Here is a 21,364-nt window from a genome sequence, read left to right as displayed (position 1 = left end):
GTGTAGATAAATATTGTGAGCATTCAATTCCACAGATTGGGACACATTTTCTTAATGTTAGACTGCTCCTGAATCTCCATTTTTTGACGTGGGTAAATCATTTTGACTTTTTTAGTTAGTTTAGCTCGCATGCTGAAAAAGTGTGAGTACCATACCTGTCAACCTGTATGTTTTTGCCGTACAAAGTACGTTTATTATGCATTTTAAGACGTGTACGACGTACAAGAAAATCTGTACGGAAAAACGCAAATTTGTCACTTATGGGTACCATCCGGTATACACCGACTATCACTAAACGGCAGATCAATTAGGTCAAACGAGTTCGCCACGGCAGCCTCTATCTCGGTATTGTTTTTTTCGTTGCAAACGAAGCGAGCGGTTTCATGCTACTGTGCACATGCGTCTTCCGCCTCGGGATTTCCATCATGCATCATTCCATGGTAGTGAAAGGAAGTCCGTCTCTTTTTACAGAACCAGCTTTTTCGTCTCAATTCATTAAAGAGAGCTGGCTCTCAAACGGCTCACTTGCTTTGATGCATTATATTACGAATTATTATGTTGTATAAAGAAGTTATAAAGAAAAAAAGTATAAAGAAAGAATAAAGAAAAATATTAGGTATAAAATATAAATTATAATAATATAAATAAATATAAATATATTAAATATAAATAAATATAAATAAATATAAATAAATATAAATAAATAATAATAATATAAATATAATATTAAGAAAAAACATAAGTATAAAAGGAGAAAATGAAGAAGACAGGTTTGTGATTACCCCTTTAATCAGTATATTGCCAACAACAATTTAATGCAGAAAATGAATTAATAATTTGAATAAGAAAATTCTACTTGATTATATTTGCATGTATTTTTTCCTTCTACAGTGAACGTCCAAGCTACTTAATTTTTGAACTTTCTTTTTTTACAATAAACCTCATTCATGTCGAGCAACTCAGTATCTCACAACAAAATGTTAATTAACACTATATATGATATAACAAACACGTGTACAATATAACATGTTAAACTACATAAATAAACACATTTTGAAAAAAAAAGGTGTACGATTATTTTGTATTTTGTAAGGGAAAATACGACAGTTTGTAAGCGCATGGAGCCCTGGAGGTTGACAGGTATGGAGTACCCCTGACCCAAACCATGAGGTGCAGAGACCACAGGGGCCAATAAAGTAGAATAGAATAGAACAGAATAGAATAGAAAAAAAGAGCCTTTATTGTTATTGATAACACTGCCCATTTGCTTTATACACAGCACAGCTTTGTAAAACCCCCGAGTTCAGATGTACTTTTTGCAATATTTCTACTGTACTTCATAAATTTGATAAATGAAGAATAAAAAGCTATTTAGTTTCTAATTAAAATGAACTGATCATGGTGTGCTTTTAAAAAATAATCAAATACAGTAAAGCATAGCATTAATGATAATAATGAAACCAAGTTTGCCCTTTTATCCATCTGTTTTTTTATATTTGTCGGTTTAAAATACTGTAGTTATAAATGATGCCTTCAAATATTGTGAATGGAAGATTGAAGGTTAGAAGATAAATTGCAGTTATTAAGGTCTTTGTTCTGGGCTTGTTTCGGGTTTGGATGTTTTCTAAACGCTTGCACTGTTTTCAGTCTAAGCACGGTTGAAAATGAATGGATTGGCTCCCTTGCTGCTTATTCATCTTAAAGGGACAGTGTGTATTATTTAGCGCCTCCTAGTGGTAAAAACGACTTCATTCATGAAAAAAACTACTAATTTAGACAATAAGCAAAAATACATGAAATATCACATAAATGTGCATTTTTATGCACTCATAGTTTCAGAAATGTGTATTATATTTACATAACATGACCTTCACCTAGAGGAAGCTGACTTGATCGTCCGCCCTCTTGTTTCCAAGAGTACCAGAAAACCCAAAAATCTCACAAAAGGCTGAAAAATAAATGAAAAATGGTGCCATGTGGTCAATTTGAGTTTACATTGTTTGTATAATCATGTGCTTTTTAGCACTGATTTTGGTTGTACCACACAATACAGCGACATCTACTGGGCAAATAATACACACTGTCCCTTTAAGGCAGGGGTGGCCAAAGTTTTTGAGTCACTGGACGCATCAAGTTATATTTGGAAGAGGGGCCATGCCAGGAAAAAAAATGGATGTGAATTTTTTGTATCTGCTGATACTGTCTTGATTTGATACTTTGGCAATCATGGTTTACGGATGCCTCATCCGCATAGGTTGTCGGGACACCAATGGGGACACAACTCCTGATAGCCTTCTCCACCGTTGACAGATCCTGGCCTGTTCTTCAGTCGTGGCAAAGTTGGCACCAGTCCATTCCTTAATGTTGTCGCCCCAGTTATTTTTCCTGTATTTCTCTCATCCTGCCCTCTTGGACTGTACCCTGGAGAATTATCTTGGCCAGTCCTGATGATCTTGTGACGTGATCATAACACTGAAGTTTCCATTTGCGCACAGTAGACAACAGTTCTTTGTAGAATCCAATGCGCCTTCTGATGGTGTTGCACACCATTTTGTTTGTAGCATAGGCTAAGCAGCTGATGCTTACAAGTTTCCTGTAGCATTATATCTCCAAGCCCCGGTTTTTCCTTCTCAGTTTTGCTGTGAGAGTCCATGTTTCCCAAGCGTAGAGGAAGATTGAAGTAACCAGCGCTTGCATGAGTCTAAACTTTGATTTGACTGCTACGTTCTTTTCCCTTCAGATGGATTTAAGTCTAGCAAGTGCGGCTGTGATTTGAGCTCTCAGTGGTTGGTGTTGTTCTTTGTGGTGATACTTTGGGAATTTATGATGCTTCGATCAGGCGATTTACCAGATCTATAAGTTTCTGTCCATGTCCTGCCAATCCTGCAACATCATCAGCAAAACATAGGTTAGTGATGCTGTGTCCTCCGATACTCACTGTACCTTCCTGTTGCTCTAGTGCTTCGGACATGATCCTCTCCAGGAAGACGTTGAATAAAGTTGGAGAGAGAATGCAGCCTTGTCTTACAATGACTGGGTTCGAAACCATGCTCCAATGGTACCATTGATAACTACAACACTGTCGGCACTGGCATACAGTTGTTCAATGGTCTGATTTAGTGTATGTTCCATGTTCTACTTCCGCAAATGCCTACTTGAAATCAACAAAAACAAGAGAGAGGTTTTTCTGGTGTTGTTAAAACTTCTCACAAAGGATTTGCAGATTAAAAGTCTGTTCTGTGGTGCTACATGCATGAAAAAATGGAGCCTTATCCAAGTTTTCTTATTTTTATTTATGGATAAATATACACACAGAGATCTACATGCTCAATTTCATTTTATATTTGTTTATGTTTATTTTCTTTGTTTTTGTGTATGTGTTTGCTTTGCTGTCAGTCACCCATCTCGAGGGATATGACCAGGGTAGATAGATATTTGCTTAAAATAAGATGAATTTTATGTAATAACGGATGAATCAGGTCACTGTTTTTGGGCACTAAATTTGACAGGATTCATTGAAAAAAAAAACAAAGGCACACTGGGAGATGAGAGCGGAACACAAACGAAAGTTACGGATGTAACTACAGATCTATTTTGTCCCTACTAACCGCCAGGCCCGGTGCTTCAAGCGCTGAATGTTACCTTTGCGAATGTGCAGTCTGGGAAATGCATGCCGGATTACAATCATTCCTATCACTTGCGATCGTTAAGAAAGTCCACAGATCCTGGTCACACTTGCAGGTAAGCCCCTCTAGAATCTTCTCGCGTGAACACGAGGATTCCGAGTAACAGGATGCCCTGGTAGTCGTACGGAACATATAAAAACGTAATTACATTAAACTTTTGGTCTATCCTATGGACCCTGTGGGATGCAGTGGCAGCGGCAGCCGCACAGGCACGGCGCTTGGTGCATCCAACACAAGAGGGTTTACCCCGAGGCGCACGAGCCCAAGGCACCAAAGTCCGACAGGCCCCAGATGGTGAAAGCCAGAAGGGCCTCGGGGCACTCAGAGCAGCACTCCACAGTCGACACAACACAGGGCAGGGTCCATTGCCAACAGCGCAGAGAAGACCAGAACGCAAGAAGCCGAGGGACTGGGACGAGAACCCCGCCTGTGCGGCAAACGCGTGAGCCCACACAGCGCAAGGAGGCGCCCAAAGCAAAAGCGTAAAGGGGCGAGGACACCGCAAGCCGAGGGAAGGGGAGCGGGAACACCACCTGTGATGCAAGCGTGCAACTAAATGAAGAGGGGAGAAGACGCCAGGGCCGCCTACACGAAGCACAACACAAGCATGGCCAAAAGGAAGTCGGCCGCACACTTGCCCCAGTGCCGTCACCTTGGATGGACGGAGACGAGCCACCAGCACAGGCCAAAAAGAAACCGTAACAGGTAGCGGCCAGGCGGCAACGCGAGACCCACCCCCAGCTACAAGAGTGAGTCACCGAGGAAAAAAAGGGGGTTAGTCGGCCAATAAATTGACGCACGAAGCGTTGCTAGTGGGGGCTAACGGGGACCGAGCAACAAAAGGCATCCGCAGCCTCGGCGAAAAAACCCCCCAAAGCTGGGCAATCAAGAAACACACGGTAAGCCGCGGCGCGAATGCGACCGGGAGTAGCAACCAGCCGGGTTTGCCCCGAAGCTAACACAGAGCTAGCATGTTAAAACAAAACAACCACGACAAGTGGCGAAAACTAAACGAAAGGCCACACCTGTCAACCCGAAGCGTGAACGCGAGCCGCAACTTCGTCAGGCAAAGGGACCCCACGCGGCCTTTTAAGAAGGTGAAAGATACGCTGCTCCGACAAAAATAGTCGCAAGGCCAAAAGCAGTAGAGCCGGCGAAAATGCAGACTTTCTTCAAGAGCAAAAAAGCGGTATGCACCCGCAACGCGAGAAGATCAAAAGTGGCTTACCTGCGAGTGAGACCAGAATTTGTAAACATTCCTAACACTGGCAAGTGATATGAATGACTGTAATATGGTCTGCATTTGTGGAAATGCGCATGTGCAAAGGTAACATTCGGTGCTTGAAACATCACCCATGGCGGTCTTTCATACGGGATGAAATAGAAACATTCTGTTGACTGGTGAACTATTTGGAAGGTGTGCAGCCTGTTACATCTGGGGTAAAAATGACACAGCATTTGACAAAAAGGACATGATCCCAACTGTAAAGCATGGTGGTGGTAGTGTGATGGTCTGTGACCGCTTTGCTGCCTCGGGACCAGGACATTTTTCTGTGATTAATGAAATAATTAATTCCGGTGTTTACCAGAAGCTCCTGAAGGAGAATGTCCGGCCATCAGTTTGTGCCCTCAAACTCAAGTGCTTTAGGATCATGCAGCAGGACAATGATCCAAAACACACCAGAAAGTCTAACTGTGAACAGTTCAAAAAGAAAACAAAATGAATGTTCTGGAGTGGCCTGGTCAAAGTTCGGATTTAAATCCAATTGAGATTCTTCGGTGTGAACCAAAAAGGGCAATTCATGCTAGAAAACCCACCAATATGGCAGATTTTAAACAATTTTGCAAAGAAAAGTGGGCCAGATTCCTCCACAATTGTAAAGTCTCATTATGTCATGATTACCGATATGCTTCACCTGTGCCCGCTCCTTTGTCGCCTTCTGCCTCTGACTCTGATTGTCTCTCTCTCCCTATTTAAACCCACCCCTATGTGTCCTCTGTTGTCAGTCCGTCTGCGAACCTCAGTTAACACCAGGCAAGCTTTTTCTTCGACCCTGACTCCAACCTGTCTTTTACTCCTCCTGTTTTTGATCCTGACCACGTCTACTCTCCCCTCCCGGCTTTCGATCTTTTTTGTCCCCGACCACGTCTGCTCTCCTTTCCTGGCTTACGACTCGCTTACGACCCCGACCACGTTTTTTGCTCTCCTGTCCCGGCTACTGACGCGTGTTTCCGTTCCCGACACCGCCGTTGCTCGCCACGGAAGTCCCACTTCGGCGTTCAGAGCGACCTGCTTCTTGCGCCCAGCGATCACCAGATCGTGGGGGCAACCCTTTCCTTTCTTACAATAAAACTGAGAGAAACGTCACGCAAGGGGGTCCTGTCTCCGTTCTGGTCCTGACACATTACCAATTAGCGTAGATGTTCGATTCCTGTTATCGCTGCCCAAGGTGGCCAAAATTGCTATTAGGTTCAGGGGCAATTACATTATCAGATAGGTCGGATAGGTTTTTATTTGTTTGTGCTGTAATAAATGGAATCGACATTTCAAAACTGCATTTTGTATTTCCCTGGGTTGCTTCTGTGTGATATGAAAATTGGTTTTATGATCTGAAACCTTTGTGAGTTATAAATATGCAAAAAACACAGAATTCAGGAAGAGGCAAATACAATCTATGTGATCAAATTACTGTTTTAAAAAAAAGAAAAAAAAAGCCTGTCACCCCTGTGCAAAGAATCCTAAAGTAAAGTGCAATGACACACATGCTCAAAAAAGGCTTTCTCTTTTTTTTTTCCACCCCCCTGCACCCGCCGCCCTCCATACTCTCCTGTGAGGCGCGCTCATGTGCACGCGTTCACGTTTGGCAGCTCCACGTCGACATTCTTCCAGCTGCATTCAGTCAACTGCGCTCGCGCAACGCTCACTCTCAACAAAAAGGTAAAAGGACGTCGGCGGAATCGAACCAGCAACTGCCAGCTCAACCATGCATTACCACTTCAATCGCTCGGTGCACGTCACCACATCAAGTGCAGCGAACCAAAGGGGGGGGAAAAAAGACGATCCTTTTTTTTTGCATCGCTCTCGACGTCTTCGTTGCATTTTGAGAAGGCAGACTGTTTGGCTCCTGGAGATGACCGCTTATATCTACCTCTCAGGTATTGTATACAACCTGTTATTACTACCTAATAAACAATATGACGTGTGTGTGTGTTGAATGTCCTGCAAAAAAAGGTGACGTTGAGCTTCTTTCTATCCTTGTGCAGGGAAAAACAAAGTTAACAAGTAAAAGCTGTTAAAGTGACAAGTGTTCCTAAACGGCTGCTAGAATGATCAACAAAAGCTTGGCTGACCTTGTGCACTTTTTTTTTATATAAGCAATGTCAACAAGTTGGTGGAATCAGCTTTGCCAAGGCCTGTTGAACCCTCAAGGCTCAACAGGTAGAAGCCACAAGTGCAGCCAACTCTTATAAAATGCGTTTTATTGTTTAATCTTCATGAAGCAGTTAGCTTACCTGCAAAGATCTTTTAGAACATAAGAAAACATCTCGCTTATGTGCAAAAAGTTCCCATCTGGCTGGCAGTACCTGAATGGTGGTAGACTCCTCGCCACCCAGCAGGCCCATTCCATATGGAACCATGGTGCCACATCCGCACATTGATCCTAAAATAGACCTTGTACGTATGCATTGAAGTGTCTTAAGCGAAACAAACATAACGTGCTTTTTTGCTTTGCTACAGGTCAATGGAAGCTCCATTCTGGATGAAGACAAACCTATGAGGTGGCACTGTGGCTTCCCAAATGAAGTTCTGTGATACACTCAGACTCTTCCTGCTTGCAGTCAGTGCATTACAGAACTTTGTTTTGGAAGCTAAAAACCAACCAGACACGAGGAAATAATCCATCATGCATCTGGATATTTGCGACAATTTCCATTGAAATAAAGTTCTATTGTACAGTACGTTCATTTATTGTAGTGTTTATTCAGTTTAAGTATGAAGTTATCCATGCACGTTTAATACTGTATATGCATGAATTGTTGAATGGTACCATATGGAAGGAGTAGTAGCGCTGGTTCGGTGACTCAGTGGAAATGAGGTAGAAAAGTAAACAGTGAACTCCTGTTGGTTCAGGATAATTTTAGGTTTACTAACCAAACCACCAACGCATCAAACAATGCTGCAATAAAGTAAAATAGTTTGTCTTGTCATTCATTTAAAACAGTTGGATATTTTAAGAATATCAGGTTATTTTTGGGTTTAATAACCAAACCACCAGCGCGTCCACCAAGACAATAATAAAAGAAAATTGTTTGTAACGTAATTAACTGTGTAATGTGTGTGTATAATTTTGCAAACGAGTGAATTATTTTCAAGCACATGTCAATTAAATGACCCATATTTGTGTTATAAGACATAAATAGTTTTATCACACTTATCAAGCTCCTAATAAAAGAAAATAGTCTGTATAGTAACTAACAGGTTTTTGTGCATAATTTACCAATGGAGTGATTTATTTTCAAGCATTTCTCAGCCAAATGAAACAGGTCTTATTAAATCCAATGAACCATATGTGTGTGAATAAAGAGGAGACAGAATAGTTACATTTATTATCCTTATCAAACCCGATCGATAGAGAGGACATTTTGTCTTGCACTAAAAGCGAATGTGGTGTACTGTAATTACAGTCATTGCATAGAATTCAGCTAGAGGGTTTCGCAAGGCATGCTGGGAAAACTCCTATCGCGGTGGCTTCAAGTCCTGGTCTTCACGTGGTAAATATTCCAACTGTTTGTGTAACCGCCGATTTAAAGATTAGCTAGAAGGATTAATGATTATTCATCCATTCATTTTTTTCGTCTGATTTGCATGTAAAGGACTGGGAGGTGGGGAGAATGATTTGATGAATGAAAATAAAAGTTTACATAGTTCGTCGGTTCATTTATTGTTAAAAAGGCACGTATATACGATTTATTAGGATTATACCCTTATATAATCCAATAAGACAACACATTTTAATCATGGCTAACCGACTAAATTCATTATTGATTATTAAAGAAAGCGTGCAGTTCAAAACCCTCTTTTAAAAATGAAGTCCCATTTTTTCCGAAATGTCTTTGAACGCATCATAGTTCCCTCTTCGGCGTTATGACAGTTCCGTTCTCTCCCGTCACAAACACGGAAGCAGCATGGCGTCCGGCGGAGGCAGCGGCGACGACTCCGACAGCCAACTAGTCTCTCGGCAAAGGTTGAGAATCATTACGGGGCATTTGCGAGCACCGGGGAACAGCTTTCCCGCTGTTGAAGCCATGGAGTGCAAAGCGGAGGGGAGCTCGGCGGATGTCGCCCAACAGGAGAAGACGACTATGCCTATGAAGAGGTACGAGGCTGTGATGGAGCTGGGTGGGGGCTTGAAGAGGGTCCGCAGCTCCGCGCGTAAAGACCGAAAAATACCAAAAGAACCTTTAATAACTGAAATAAAAATTACCTAAATTTAAGGGATGTTAATTTCCCTTTCAGACGTATTAAAAATCTACAATGAGAAGCAAAAGAAAACGGTTTTAATCAGTCAGAATGTTAGCTCTGGTTTGGTACCGGGTGGGTGCGGCTTCCATCGGTCGTCTCAATTTAATTTCATCTTTAAAAACTGTAAAGTTAAGTTTATTGTACTTAACGGTTTTCTGTCATCTAAATATAATGTGTAATTGAAAACTAACGATGAATGAAAGTGTTAGCTGCGCGCGAGTTCTTTTTCAAATTTTCGTCGAATATGCAACGAGGTTTCTATTACTTTTGTTATTTAAAAAACTTTCCATGTCAAAAAATGTAAACACGCTTCTGTTAATTACTTTTTCCCAAAATGAACAACTTATTTCTAAAATCTGGTTTTATCAAACTAGGGAAAAAGTCAGTGAACCCAACTTGGGATATTTCGGTTGGTCTGATTGGCTAAGAGTGTTGGTGGTCTGACTTTCAACCTATTGGCAGCGGGGTTGCGTTCAAGAAACCTCGGTCGTGCCGTCCTGTCATCCGGTTTCAAATCGGATTCAACAGCTGCAGTAGTTTATAAAAATAATTTGTCTCACGTCCAGTGTTCTGGTCGGTGCCACATTGCGCCAATATGTAACACATATTGTATGGTGATATCAATAGTCGTTTTGTTATTATTTATTGCAATTTTCCTTCATTTTTGTGGTGCATGGATTAAACAAGATTTAAAGCCCAGAAAGTATCAAATTGTAAGCATAGAATTTGCATTCTTAAGGGCTGAAACAATGCAGTATGAGAACGTTCAATATGTAAAATTGTACACTGTATTTGCTGACAAAACAGTCAAATTATAAAGTATAGTTGATATAATGTGTAATAGTAAATAATATATAATTTAACCCAAGAGTTTAATATAACTCTGTTGCGATGACATAACTTTGAGCTTCAACATGGGAGTTAAGATGTGAGAATAAGTTAAACAAGGTTAAAGCTTGAACTCTAAACTGAGCTTGTTAAATCAAATACTGTTATTAATTGTATAAGAAAATTATGTTCAATAATGTAACAGTTTGCTCAATAGTTAAACGTCATCCCTCTGACCAGAAGATGATGATGGGACTTCTTAACCTTTTATGAAAGGAATAAGCTCCCTTGAAGAGTTAACTGCATACAACTTTTATTATTATCAATATTACATTACAGCCTGGTCATCCTGGAAGAAGGATAACCTTATGTGCAGTCCCTTCTCAAGATTTCTTTATTTTCTTCATTCTGAGGTTTTTGAGTTTTTCCTTGCTCTCATGTAGGTTTTAGATCAGGGGATGGTGTAAAAATAATTTGTAGTTTGCAATAATCTGTGGTCTGTGCAGCCCTTTGAGACTCCTTGTGATTAAGGGCTATACAAATAATCACGTCTTGACTTGACTTGATTCCCTTTGAGTTTTTCCTTGCTCTCATGTAGGTTTTAGATCAGGGGATGGTGTAAAAATAATTTGTAGTTTGCAATAGTCTGTTATCTGTGCAGCCCTTCGAGACTCTTTGTGATTAGGGGCCATACAAATAAACATGACTTGACTTGAAATGTGTCACTGCTTATAAAGTCATAAATGTATGATTTCTTCATTTATAACCATTTTCAATATTTCAGTCATTTATAACTCCTATGCTTACATATCAATGCACTTCATGATTATTCATTTAATTGAGTGTAATTATTTACTTGTAGATATGATTTGACTTCTTGATTTATCCATTCATTCACATGTTATTCAGTCTCTATATTCTTTCGAGATGTGTTTTTAATTTGAAATTAGGAGATGGTGTTTAGTTTCATCAGTCTTTGCCAGACCCAGCTTAGACAAAGAGCTTTTGTTAAGTAGGGTTTATTTTTCCACTACCTCCAACTCTCTCTTTTTTGTCGTAGCCCACGCCACCTAGAATAATAGTGATTGTCAGCCTATTTCTTTTACTGCAAACAGCTTTGTTGTGTACCTCATCTGTGGCTGGCTGGAATATTTAGTAAAAAAACATTCATGGATCTGCTTAGCTCCAGCATTTGTTTTACCCTTCTCACAAATGTATTGCATTAGAAGTTAACTTTTTAGCCACATTTCAATTCAGGGCTTAATTTAGGACCCAGATTTATATTATTCAACTTGGCATTTTTGTATTTGACTCATGTCAAGTTGCCTTTCCTCCCAATTTGGTAGTTTTATTTTCATTTGCATTCTAGCCCGTCAATGCTGTCAGAGGGAAATAATCTGGACTTGCTGGTTAAGTTGTTTCATGAAGAAACCTGGCCAAGTTATACAGCTTTTTTGCAGATGACATCACATTCCGCAACAAAATCAACCCAGAATTACATTGACATCGCCCTTTTAATTGGTAGTTTTCAGGTCATTGAACTCTGGTGGTGTTTGTTTGAGAAATTCCACTTGGGCTGTGGGTAGTTAGTGCTGTCATTTTGGGCTAAACCTCCCCCCTCAGTGTGTGTTACTCTGATTGAAAGGCTTGTTCAACCATTTTTGTTAGGCATGTTTAATTGTTCTTTTAAGTGATGGGTTGGGGTTCTATCCATCATCCCTGCACCTTTTTTTCTTTTGCTTTAACTCAGAACTCAAAACGAAAGCAAGTGCTTAACATGTTTCATTGATGTTGTCATTGTTTTCTGAAGCAGGAAGATGACTGCAGGAGATGATGTTGTCACTGTGAACATAATCGAAAGTGGATTTTTCAATTGACAGCTGAAGTTGGTGACCTATTAAGTTTAAAATTTAGATAAGATTCAAGATAATGGAGGAAGACATTAATTCAATTGGAAGCAGGAAGCCTTTAGATGAGAAAATCCCACCTGTTCTAAAAGCCCTTCCCCTAAGCCCTTTATTTTTATTAAATGTTTAAGGTACCTAAAAGCAAAGCAGCCCAAACGGCTGTGGATGTCAAAGAACTGCAACATGATTTACCTATAGGGACATTGATGTAAAGAACAGTGAGCCAAAATAACGACCAACTTTTTGCAATACCAAAATGAAGAACAGCCTTGGCATCCTCAGCAAACATTTCTGCCGGTGTCCCACCGTAAAAACAGAATAAATTATTTACTTATTGCCTATTAAAATAAAACTCTTACTGAATTTGAGTTTTTTTGGAATATGTTAGCTAAAAATACATTCATTTATCATATTCAACATTTAAAAGGGGACAGTGTGTACCATTTAATGACGCCTAGTGGTACAAAAACTTTATTTTAGTTACACAAATTACATGAATTGTCATTCCAAAGTTATTTAACAAATATTTTGTCTGGTTTTCATCTACATTAAACAACATCGCCATTCAGTGGTCCAACATACACACTAGGGCTTTAAAAGAAAAAAGTAAAATCTAAACTGCAATTAAATCCTAAAGCAGATTCAGGGAATCACAACATAGCATCTCTACTGCTAGAATCACTTTCAAGATGTCATGGTAACCCTATCCTTTTCATTGGGAAGACATGGAGAACAGTGCCTTATTTGCAGAAGCCTAAACAATTTACAGGTAGTATATGAACTTTTGAACATTGCCAGGAAATGCTCAATTTGCCCAGCACACGCTCTTTTTGTTTCCAAAACACAGCTTATTTTTTTTCCTACACGCGCTAATTATTTCCTGTACACTTTAATTTTTTTTTAATGTCTACACCTGCGCGTAGCTGCCCAGCAACACGCACCACTATTTTGGCCGCCAGCTGGCACACCAATCTACCACTATGTTCAGTACATTGAATACCGTCTCAGTAGCAGATGGCAACCTTTGGTCATAAGTGAAATGTTACCTGTATACTTTCCCGTTTCTGATGTAAAAAAATCGAAAATTCAAATAATGCTGTTCTCATCTGTTTAAGAAAAATCCCCCTTTGCAGCGCTGAGACAAGTTCCTACTGCAGTTTCTTGAACTTTGTAGCAGTATTTTCCCATAGAATGATGTTGTAATACTCAATGATGGCACCCTCAGGGTCCTAAGGGTTATCGAGGAGAGTCGGAGCATGTTCATGAATGTCTTCAGGGAATGTAGTAGGTGTGACTGCTACTTTCCCAGCGATCAAAAGGCCCATCTTGAATGGAATGGAAAGCTTAGAATGGCTGAATAAAATCAGACTGCGCTGACGTCAGGCTTTTGTGAAAGTGGATATCATATTTTCGGGGCATCTTGTTTCGTTATAGGTGGGGTGCATTGTATGACTCGAAAGGCATTGTTTCTCTATTAATTCATTCATGCCAGACCTTTTTCTTAAATGGGAAGTGCGTGTGCTAGCCTTTTTTGGTCATTTTGACTCATTTTCAAAGGCCTACATTGTTTAATAAACAACAGTTGAACATTGCTAAGTTTCTTAAATACTTGTTTTCAACAAAGCTTTTGAGAGATACAGCTTATCTTTAAAGGATGAGTTTCAAGAAGAGCTTCACGCTGTCGCTTTTTTAATTATTTGTGATACCTCCAATATCTAAACATCGCTCTCCATTATTACAATGGCACATTGCTTGCAAATTAACATTTTAATGCAAGAACACTAAACTTATGCATGAGCTTTGCAAGACCTTTTCAGCGCTCGATGTTTCCGGTGACGTGATCACACGATTTCGGTCACTCAGGGGCTGCCAACACATTCTCAATTGCTGGATTGAGGAAGCAAACCAGCACAAGGAGGTGGAAGCTCCTTAATGTGTTGACAAAGCTGTGATCCAAGCCATTCCTGCCATCTAGTGGTGATTAATCACACTGAAATCATTCCCAGAGGCTTGATACTTACTGATCAGCAGCATCAAAGCCTCTAAAATAGTTTTTTGTTTTTGTTTACGTCTTGGCACTGGGGACAATGCTTCTGAAAATGTATTTTAACATTATGGCCCTGAATGAGTTAAGTGTGTGTTAACAATGCCCAACTGAGTTCAAAGGGCCTTTATAAAAAAACACGGCGCCTCTTTGCCTTTAATTTACTTTTAGCGCCGCTGTTCCGGGACTTGCAACAGATTAGGATGCAGAAAAGGAGGGGTGGAGAAGATTTCACGTTTTTCCCAGGTTTTTTTTTGTTAGTGTAGCCGGGAAATGTTTCTGTAGTACAGTGGTTAGTATATTAGCCTAACACACAAAAGATTGCCGTTTTTAAACCTGTGCAGTCCTTTGAGACATTTTGTGTGTAAGGGCTATACAAATAAATGTGACTTGACTTAAACCGGGTGGAAATATTTGTTGGCCAGGAGAGGGATGTGTGCCACCAGGCTGTACCTTCCCAAGACACACCAAGGAAATGGTGCCCCTACAACCTGTGTTGTTAAGGGATTCAACCAACCACCCAGCCTGGAACTGGTAAAAGTTCGAAAAGGCCCGTTTCAAATTCAGTCCAAGCGCCAACCCAAACTTCACATAAAAGAAGAGTTTATGAGTACTTGGGGAATGAGTTGACTTAGGCTGCGGTCATGACTTAAAGCAATGGCCGCTGAGAGTAGCAACAGTTCAAATTGTGGACACCACCTTTAAGCATTGCACCCGATAAACTATATAGGATGTTGCATTAACCATCATCGGTTTACTCTTTCTTCTAGGCAGGAGATCATGAAATGGAACGGTTGGGGCTACAGCGATTCCAAGTTTGTCTTCAATAAGAAAGGCCAAGCAGAATTCACCGGCAAAAGGTACAGTAAGAGTATCTTTTTGTCAATAATCCCCCCTGAAGCTGAATGGCACGTTATTTTACTCACTTACTTGACCATCTTTTGTAAGGATTCTCAACTTCTCGTGTAATTGTAATCTTGAGGCGCGTTGCATCAATCATTTCGTCAGCAAGTATCCCCCCTCTCTCTCCCCTACCGACTGTTCTCCACAAGCACTCTGGTGACAAGACTTTGCTGCCCTCTAGTGGTTTGTCAGTGGAACTGATTGTGTAAGCTGTATTTTCCCGCATTTTAAGTTACACAATAACTAGAGAAGTTAACACCCAATTCTCGAGAACACCTCTTGTAATTATTTACTCGTTTTTTTGGTGCGGATACAAGATGAAAATTCCAGGTATCATCTACTCAACGACGAGATAAATAAAATGGAAGGATGCTTTGCTTCCTTTAGGGAAACGGGTACTGATATAAAAGTACAATCAAAAGTGAAGGAGAAATGAAAATGACCTTGCTGATAATGTTTTATTTTGACTGCAAAAGATTTTTGCTCAAGCAACATTTTTGCATCCAAACCAAAGCTGTTTAACCAACGGTAAACTGCAATATTGTAAAATATTAAAGATATTATGATATCATATGGATTTTAAAATATCATAATATATATATATATATATATATATATATATATATATATACATACTCTGAATAGGACATAATATGATGTAATATATGTGAATTTTATATTGTTGTATTTATGTAAATAATATAAAGTTGGTGCTGTTTCAGAAAGACACATCACCATTATTTTGGGAATTTATTTTATTTATTTTGTTGCATTTTCTTTTTTTTTTTGTAAACGTTCTATTAATGCAAAAAGAGTTTTTTTTTACAATATCAACAAACTTATTAATAATGTCTAACACTATCCTTAACCCTAAGTATACTTTATGTTTTGAAAAATCTTATACTGATACAAATATAGTAATCCTTGGCTATACCACTTGTTTACTTTTCACGGTTTTGCTAAATTTGCAGATTTAAATTTTGCCTCGTGTTCTGCATTCTGGTTAGCTGAACTCAACCACCCCCCTGCTACCTCAGTGTACTACTATTTGACGGGACAGTAGTTATTTGTAAAAAAATAAATGAATACATGGTTATAAAGTATTTTTATTTGTTAAGACGTGCTTGAGCTTGTAAACCGGTTGATATTCTTTGGTTTCAGTCTATAATACAATGTTTATTTTTTAATAACCGGATAGTAGGTTTTTACTTCACAAAATTTTGTCTACAACAGGTTCTTTCTGGAACGTGACCCTTCACTAAATTAGGGATGACTGCATTTTAATTTTTATGAATAAAATGTGATATGTATTATAATAGTATTGTACTTCACATTTAGGATAATTAAAAATGGTAGTCGCACAGTACTGTGATTCATTAAGATTTTATTTCCTTTACAGTATTGACTATAATATTACAAATCATTTTCATATATTTCATTGTAACACCCTGTAGCTGATGTGAAGCACATTTTGAGCTGCCTCTGAAGTGTTTGAGTGAGTGGCATGCAAAAGAAGATAACAGCTATTTCCGATGCTTCTGGAATGAAACAGGATGTTTCTCAACTGCTGTTTTGACAACTTGTCTTAAAAAAAGGGGAAAAAGAACCCTCCTGATTTTCTTGCAGATATAGATTAAGCGGTTTGATCATCCCCGGCTTGAAGGACTGGTTTGAAAGCACATTCGGAGCCAGTCTGCAGCACAAAATTCCAGCAACAGTGAGTGCTCCTTATTCCCTGTTGTTCCAGCCACATTGAGTGCAGCCAAGAGAAATATAGACAGATAGATATAGATTATATATAGGATAGATAGATAAATAGATATATATTATATGTAGGCTAGATGGATATCGATTATATATCAGATAGATATAGATGGATATAGATTATATACCTGATAGATGTAGATTTTATATATAAGATAGATATAGATTATATAGATATAAATGTATGGAGGTAGATTTCTGTCTTTATTATTCAATTATTATTATTATCATTATTATTATTATTGCTTTTAAACTTTTATTTTCTTTGATTGAAAATGTATATTTTGATTAAAACAACTTTTGTTTGGATTGAATGATAAAAACACAAATGTCCTACCAAAAACATGATCCAAACACAGAAAGGATTACTTCAATCAAAGAAAACATGTTCAATTTAAAAAAAAAAAGTGCTCAAATACAATTTTTGGAGTGTAAAATATGTATTTTTTATTAAAATTATTTCTTTTGATACGATTTTTGGGGGGATTGAATAATAAATACACAAGTACCTCCATATGTATGTATGTATTTATGTATATTATATAATATTATTTTCTTTTCTTCTGTCCCAGTCCCTCCTGAACAGCAACGCCGTACAAGCTCCTACTCTTAACCAGCCATTTTTGGATGAATTGAAGTCATCCAGCATTTCCTTCTCTCACGATGCAGAGGACAGAGTCTTCCGTAGCCATGGTAACACTCAAAGGGAAACCAGTGCTGTCACAATTCAACACAAAGAGGCGTTTCAAATTTGCCGAAAAGTATCTTGAGTATCTTGATCCTCAACACGTTTGGAGAAACATTCTTGACTGATGAGTCAGAAATTGAACTTTCTGGAATGTGTGCATTCCTTTACATCTTGTGTAAAAATGGCACAGCATTTGGCCAATAGAACATGATGCAAAAAGTAAAGCATGGCGGTAGCAATGTAATGATCTGGGGCTGCTTTGATGCCTTGGGGACCAGGACAAGTGCTGTGGTTGATGGAATAATAAATTCTGGTGTCTACCAGAAGCTCCTGAAGGAGAACGTCCAGGCATCAGCTCGTGCCTACAAACTCAAGTGATCTTAGATGATGCAGCAGGACAAAGATCTCGAAACACACCAGCAAGTAGACCTCTGAAAGCCTTAAAAACAAAACAAAACGAAGGTCCTGGAGTGGTCAAGTCATAGTCCAGGTCTAAATCTAACTGTGGTGAGACCTTAAACGGGTAGTACATGTTAAAAATTCCTCTTATCTGGATTTGAAACCATTTTGCAAGGAAGAGTGGGCCAAAATTCCTCTACAGCGGTTTTAATTTTTTGTGCCTTAATAAATGGAATCAACATTTCCAAATTGCATTTGTTTTTCCTTGGGTTGTCTCTGTTTAATATTGAAATTGGTTCGATGACCTGAAACCTTATTGTGAGTGAGAGAAATCCAAAAAACAGAATTCAGAGAAGAAGGGAAATCCATTTTCACGGCATGTAGATTGCTTACTTGGCTCGTGTTGTTTGCAGGACATTGCTTACATGAGATCTTTGCCATGCGGGAAGGGAGAATCGGTCGCATTCCCGACATCGTGGTCTGGCCAAGTGAGTTGTTGAAATGTCATTATTCATCCATCTATTTTTTGTTGAGTTAAAATGCTGAATTCAAAAGTGGCAGTATCTTTTCTTTTTCCGTCAATCGGCAGCTTGAAACAGAATACGGGCATTCCTAGCCTCCGCCGCCGAAAAACACTTTAGCCACGCTTAAGTGCGTCCTCCCCACCCACTAACTGTGACCTGATGTGAGCTTTGTTATTGGCGGCAACACATTTGTATTGATTCGGATCACCTCACCCCAAAGAGCACCACTTCATGCAGTCGTGCTCCACCTGGGAAAAGCCTCTGGCAAATGAACACACACCCTGTTTTCCCTGCCTTCTACTTCGCTAATGGCCCGGCCTATGCAAACACACAATTTATCTTCTCTGTCATATCACATTTGTTTTGGAATGTACTTTGAGACTTAATTTATGTTTGCAATAGAGGAGGTTAAATGGTAATATATATCTTATTGGGATGACCTCAGTTGTGAAGATGATGTCTTGTGTCTTTGCAGATTGTCATAATGATGTTGTCAAACTTGTCGAGCTGGCATGCAAACACAATGTTTGTTTAATACCGTATGGAGGTGAGTTTTTGATGCAATAAAGGGCTTGAAATTAAATGCATCATATTTACTTTCATTGGAATCAATAAGTTTAACTTTCCATCCTTTGACTATAATACAGGAGGCACGAGCGTCTCTAGTGCTCTGGAGTGTCCTGCAGATGAAACTCGCTGTATTGTGTCTCTGGATACCTCTCAGATGGTAAGTACTGTAAACGGCTTAGGAACTTCCTTACTATAAGGACTTTCTTATTACAAGGAAATTCTTTGAATCAGATAATCATGTTTATATTGGCACCGAGTCACACTCTCTTTTTGTTTCCTTTTTCCTTGTTGTCTTTGTTGAATATGTAATGCAATGACAAAATGTAATCATACATAATTATTCTTATGCATTATTATCATATACTTTTAAATATTATGCATTATGACACAAAACAATGTGATTTTGCTCATTGTTATAGTTATAAAATCATATTTTTTCTATATTCCTATATAAATATACATAACTGTTCAAAGTTTTAGGGTCGCTTCAAATGTCCAATTCTTGACTAAAGTTTGAAGGATATAATGTGTTTTTCCTAAATAAAAATAATTATTCCTAACCTTCTCAATGTCTCGTCTATGCGTTCTATTTACGTTGCAACTTATTTGATTAATTTTTTAAAAAGTGTGTCTTTTCATGGAAAACACATTATTGTCTGGTTTACCCTAAAACTTTGAAGACTACAGGTATATTGTACACATATACAAAAATAGTTAAATTATATTTAAATTTGTTTGGAATTAGCAAAAGTACCCCCAAAATCTTAGTTTATGGGTTTTAATTTTTCTTTGTTTTTCAGTGAAATATGCTATTTCAAGGGAAAATATGAAAACAATACTTTTTATTAATACTGTTCGTTAGTTTCACTTTTTTTGTGGGCAATTGAGAACATATCTATAAAAGTACTAGTGGTATCGGTATTTGACACCAGTTTTTTTTTTTACTTCAGTACATTATCTGACGTAGGCATGAGGAAATGTCTTTTCAAATTGTCGGTAAATATTGTATTTTCCGGACTATGAGTCTCTTTGCAGTATAAGTCGCACCGGCCAAAAAAATGCATAATTAAGAGGGAAAAACATATTTAAGTCGCAACTGGAGTATAAGTCGTACTTTTGGGGGAAATTTATTTGATAAAAAATCCAACACCAAAAACATGTATATCATATGAAAAGCATTTTAACAACAGACTTAAAAAATGTACTGTATACTAACAGGACATGATTGACTTGCCTGGTAATGTTAGTAATAATAGTATAACATATGAAGACTTATTCAGGTAACTCTAGCATAAAGAAAATGCCTACCAAACTATCAGCTTCACTCCAAATCAATAATCAAATGAAGTCTTCATTTTATACCCCAACTCGGGAGGTCAAAGATGTGCCGCTTACTCCTTCCGCTTTTAGGTCGTTTATGTCAGATTCATTGTCACCTCCGCTTCTTGCCAACTCCAATTCTGCTGCTCCGTTACCGTTTTTGGCTGGTTATTATGATATGATTTCCTTTTCTAAGCCATTTTTTTCCAGCTCTTCTCAGTTGTTTTTATAATTTACTCATGTTGTGCCAAAAATTGTCCCCTTCCACAACGGGGCAAGGCTAAAATGATCAACATAGGCCTAGACTGCCCTCTTGCGGTTTACTTTGAAACTAACATGTGAAATGATATAGTACCAGCATTAAAAATTCAGAACTCAATGATATAATAATTTTTTAATTTCACATTTAAGTCTCACCAAAGTATAAGTCGCTCCACAGGCCAAACTATGAAAAAAATTGCGACTGGTAGTCTGGAAAATATGGTAGATTAAAAAAACAAAACAACAAATTATATTTAATTCCCACTCTCCACATGTTTTCCTTTAAGCAACAAAGCCTGGCTTCTAATCATACTTGTAAAACGGCTGCATATCATAAATCCAGAAGACAAACCGTACAACACAAATATAATCCTTTGGCAGTATCCATTCATCTTAATGCTAACTCAACTCTATCCCCAAGGCGATAACGTTTCATTTTTACAACATAATATAAAACTGCAAATATCCAGTAGACTGTTGTCCCTTGAACTGTGTGAAAACAATAAAAAGGCTGCTGTCCCATCACCCGTTTGTTGCCAAGGTCAGAGGTCGGAGGTGAGCTTGCTCCAGTGTGCCAAACAAGCAGCAAAAGCAAGAACGTAAACTTTATGACCACTTCTGTGTAATTGATGGCACAGGGTGGGCCACGGTGACCCCCTGCAGATAAGGCCAACCTCAGTACTTAGCGGACGAAATAAAAAGCAGATATGGGGAATTGGAAATTTAATTGAGTTCTTCTACCACGGGAAGCCGAATGCTGTCGATTCACTGTGCATGTTTACCTCACACTTTATGCGGCTTTAATGTGCAAAGTTCATTGTGTTTTCCCCCCTTACAGAACCGCATTCTGTGGATTGATGAGAAAAATTTAACTGCCCACTTGGAAGCCGGCATCATTGGTCAGGATTTGGAGCGTCAGGTAAGTGTTGAAATGATAGGTGGTCAA

General features: G+C 38.7%; 1 protein-coding gene and 1 long non-coding RNA gene across 2 annotated transcripts in view; both read left to right on the top strand.

Annotated features, from left to right (window-relative positions):
• The first annotated feature begins 6,528 nt into the window (after positions 1–6,528).
• On the top strand, positions 6,529–7,646 carry LOC148352689 (uncharacterized). The gene is made up of 2 exons (XR_015852761.1): positions 6,529–6,842; positions 7,426–7,646. It is a non-coding gene; the product is annotated as an uncharacterized LOC148352689 (long non-coding RNA).
• A 1,193-nt stretch (positions 7,647–8,839) lies between these two features.
• Positions 8,840–21,364, top strand: part of agps (alkylglycerone phosphate synthase) — a 44,973-nt gene continuing 32,448 nt past the window's right edge. The window contains exons 1-8 of the mRNA XM_088353016.1: positions 8,840–9,064; positions 14,760–14,849; positions 16,519–16,609; positions 17,229–17,349; positions 18,157–18,231; positions 18,743–18,814; positions 18,915–18,994; positions 21,257–21,337. Of these exons, the coding sequence (XP_088209142.1) occupies positions 8,874–9,064; positions 14,760–14,849; positions 16,519–16,609; positions 17,229–17,349; positions 18,157–18,231; positions 18,743–18,814; positions 18,915–18,994; positions 21,257–21,337 (801 nt within the window). The 5' untranslated portion in view covers positions 8,840–8,873. The remainder of the gene's footprint in view (positions 9,065–14,759; positions 14,850–16,518; positions 16,610–17,228; positions 17,350–18,156; positions 18,232–18,742; positions 18,815–18,914; positions 18,995–21,256; positions 21,338–21,364) is intronic.

This window comes from Urocampus carinirostris, chromosome 14 (genome assembly GCF_059441175.1).
Source record: "Urocampus carinirostris isolate Australia breed hairy pipefish chromosome 14, RoL_Ucar_1.0, whole genome shotgun sequence".
NCBI classification, from domain to species: Eukaryota; Metazoa; Chordata; class Actinopteri; order Syngnathiformes; family Syngnathidae; genus Urocampus; species Urocampus carinirostris.
This window is presented reverse-complemented; position numbering and strand designations above follow the sequence as displayed.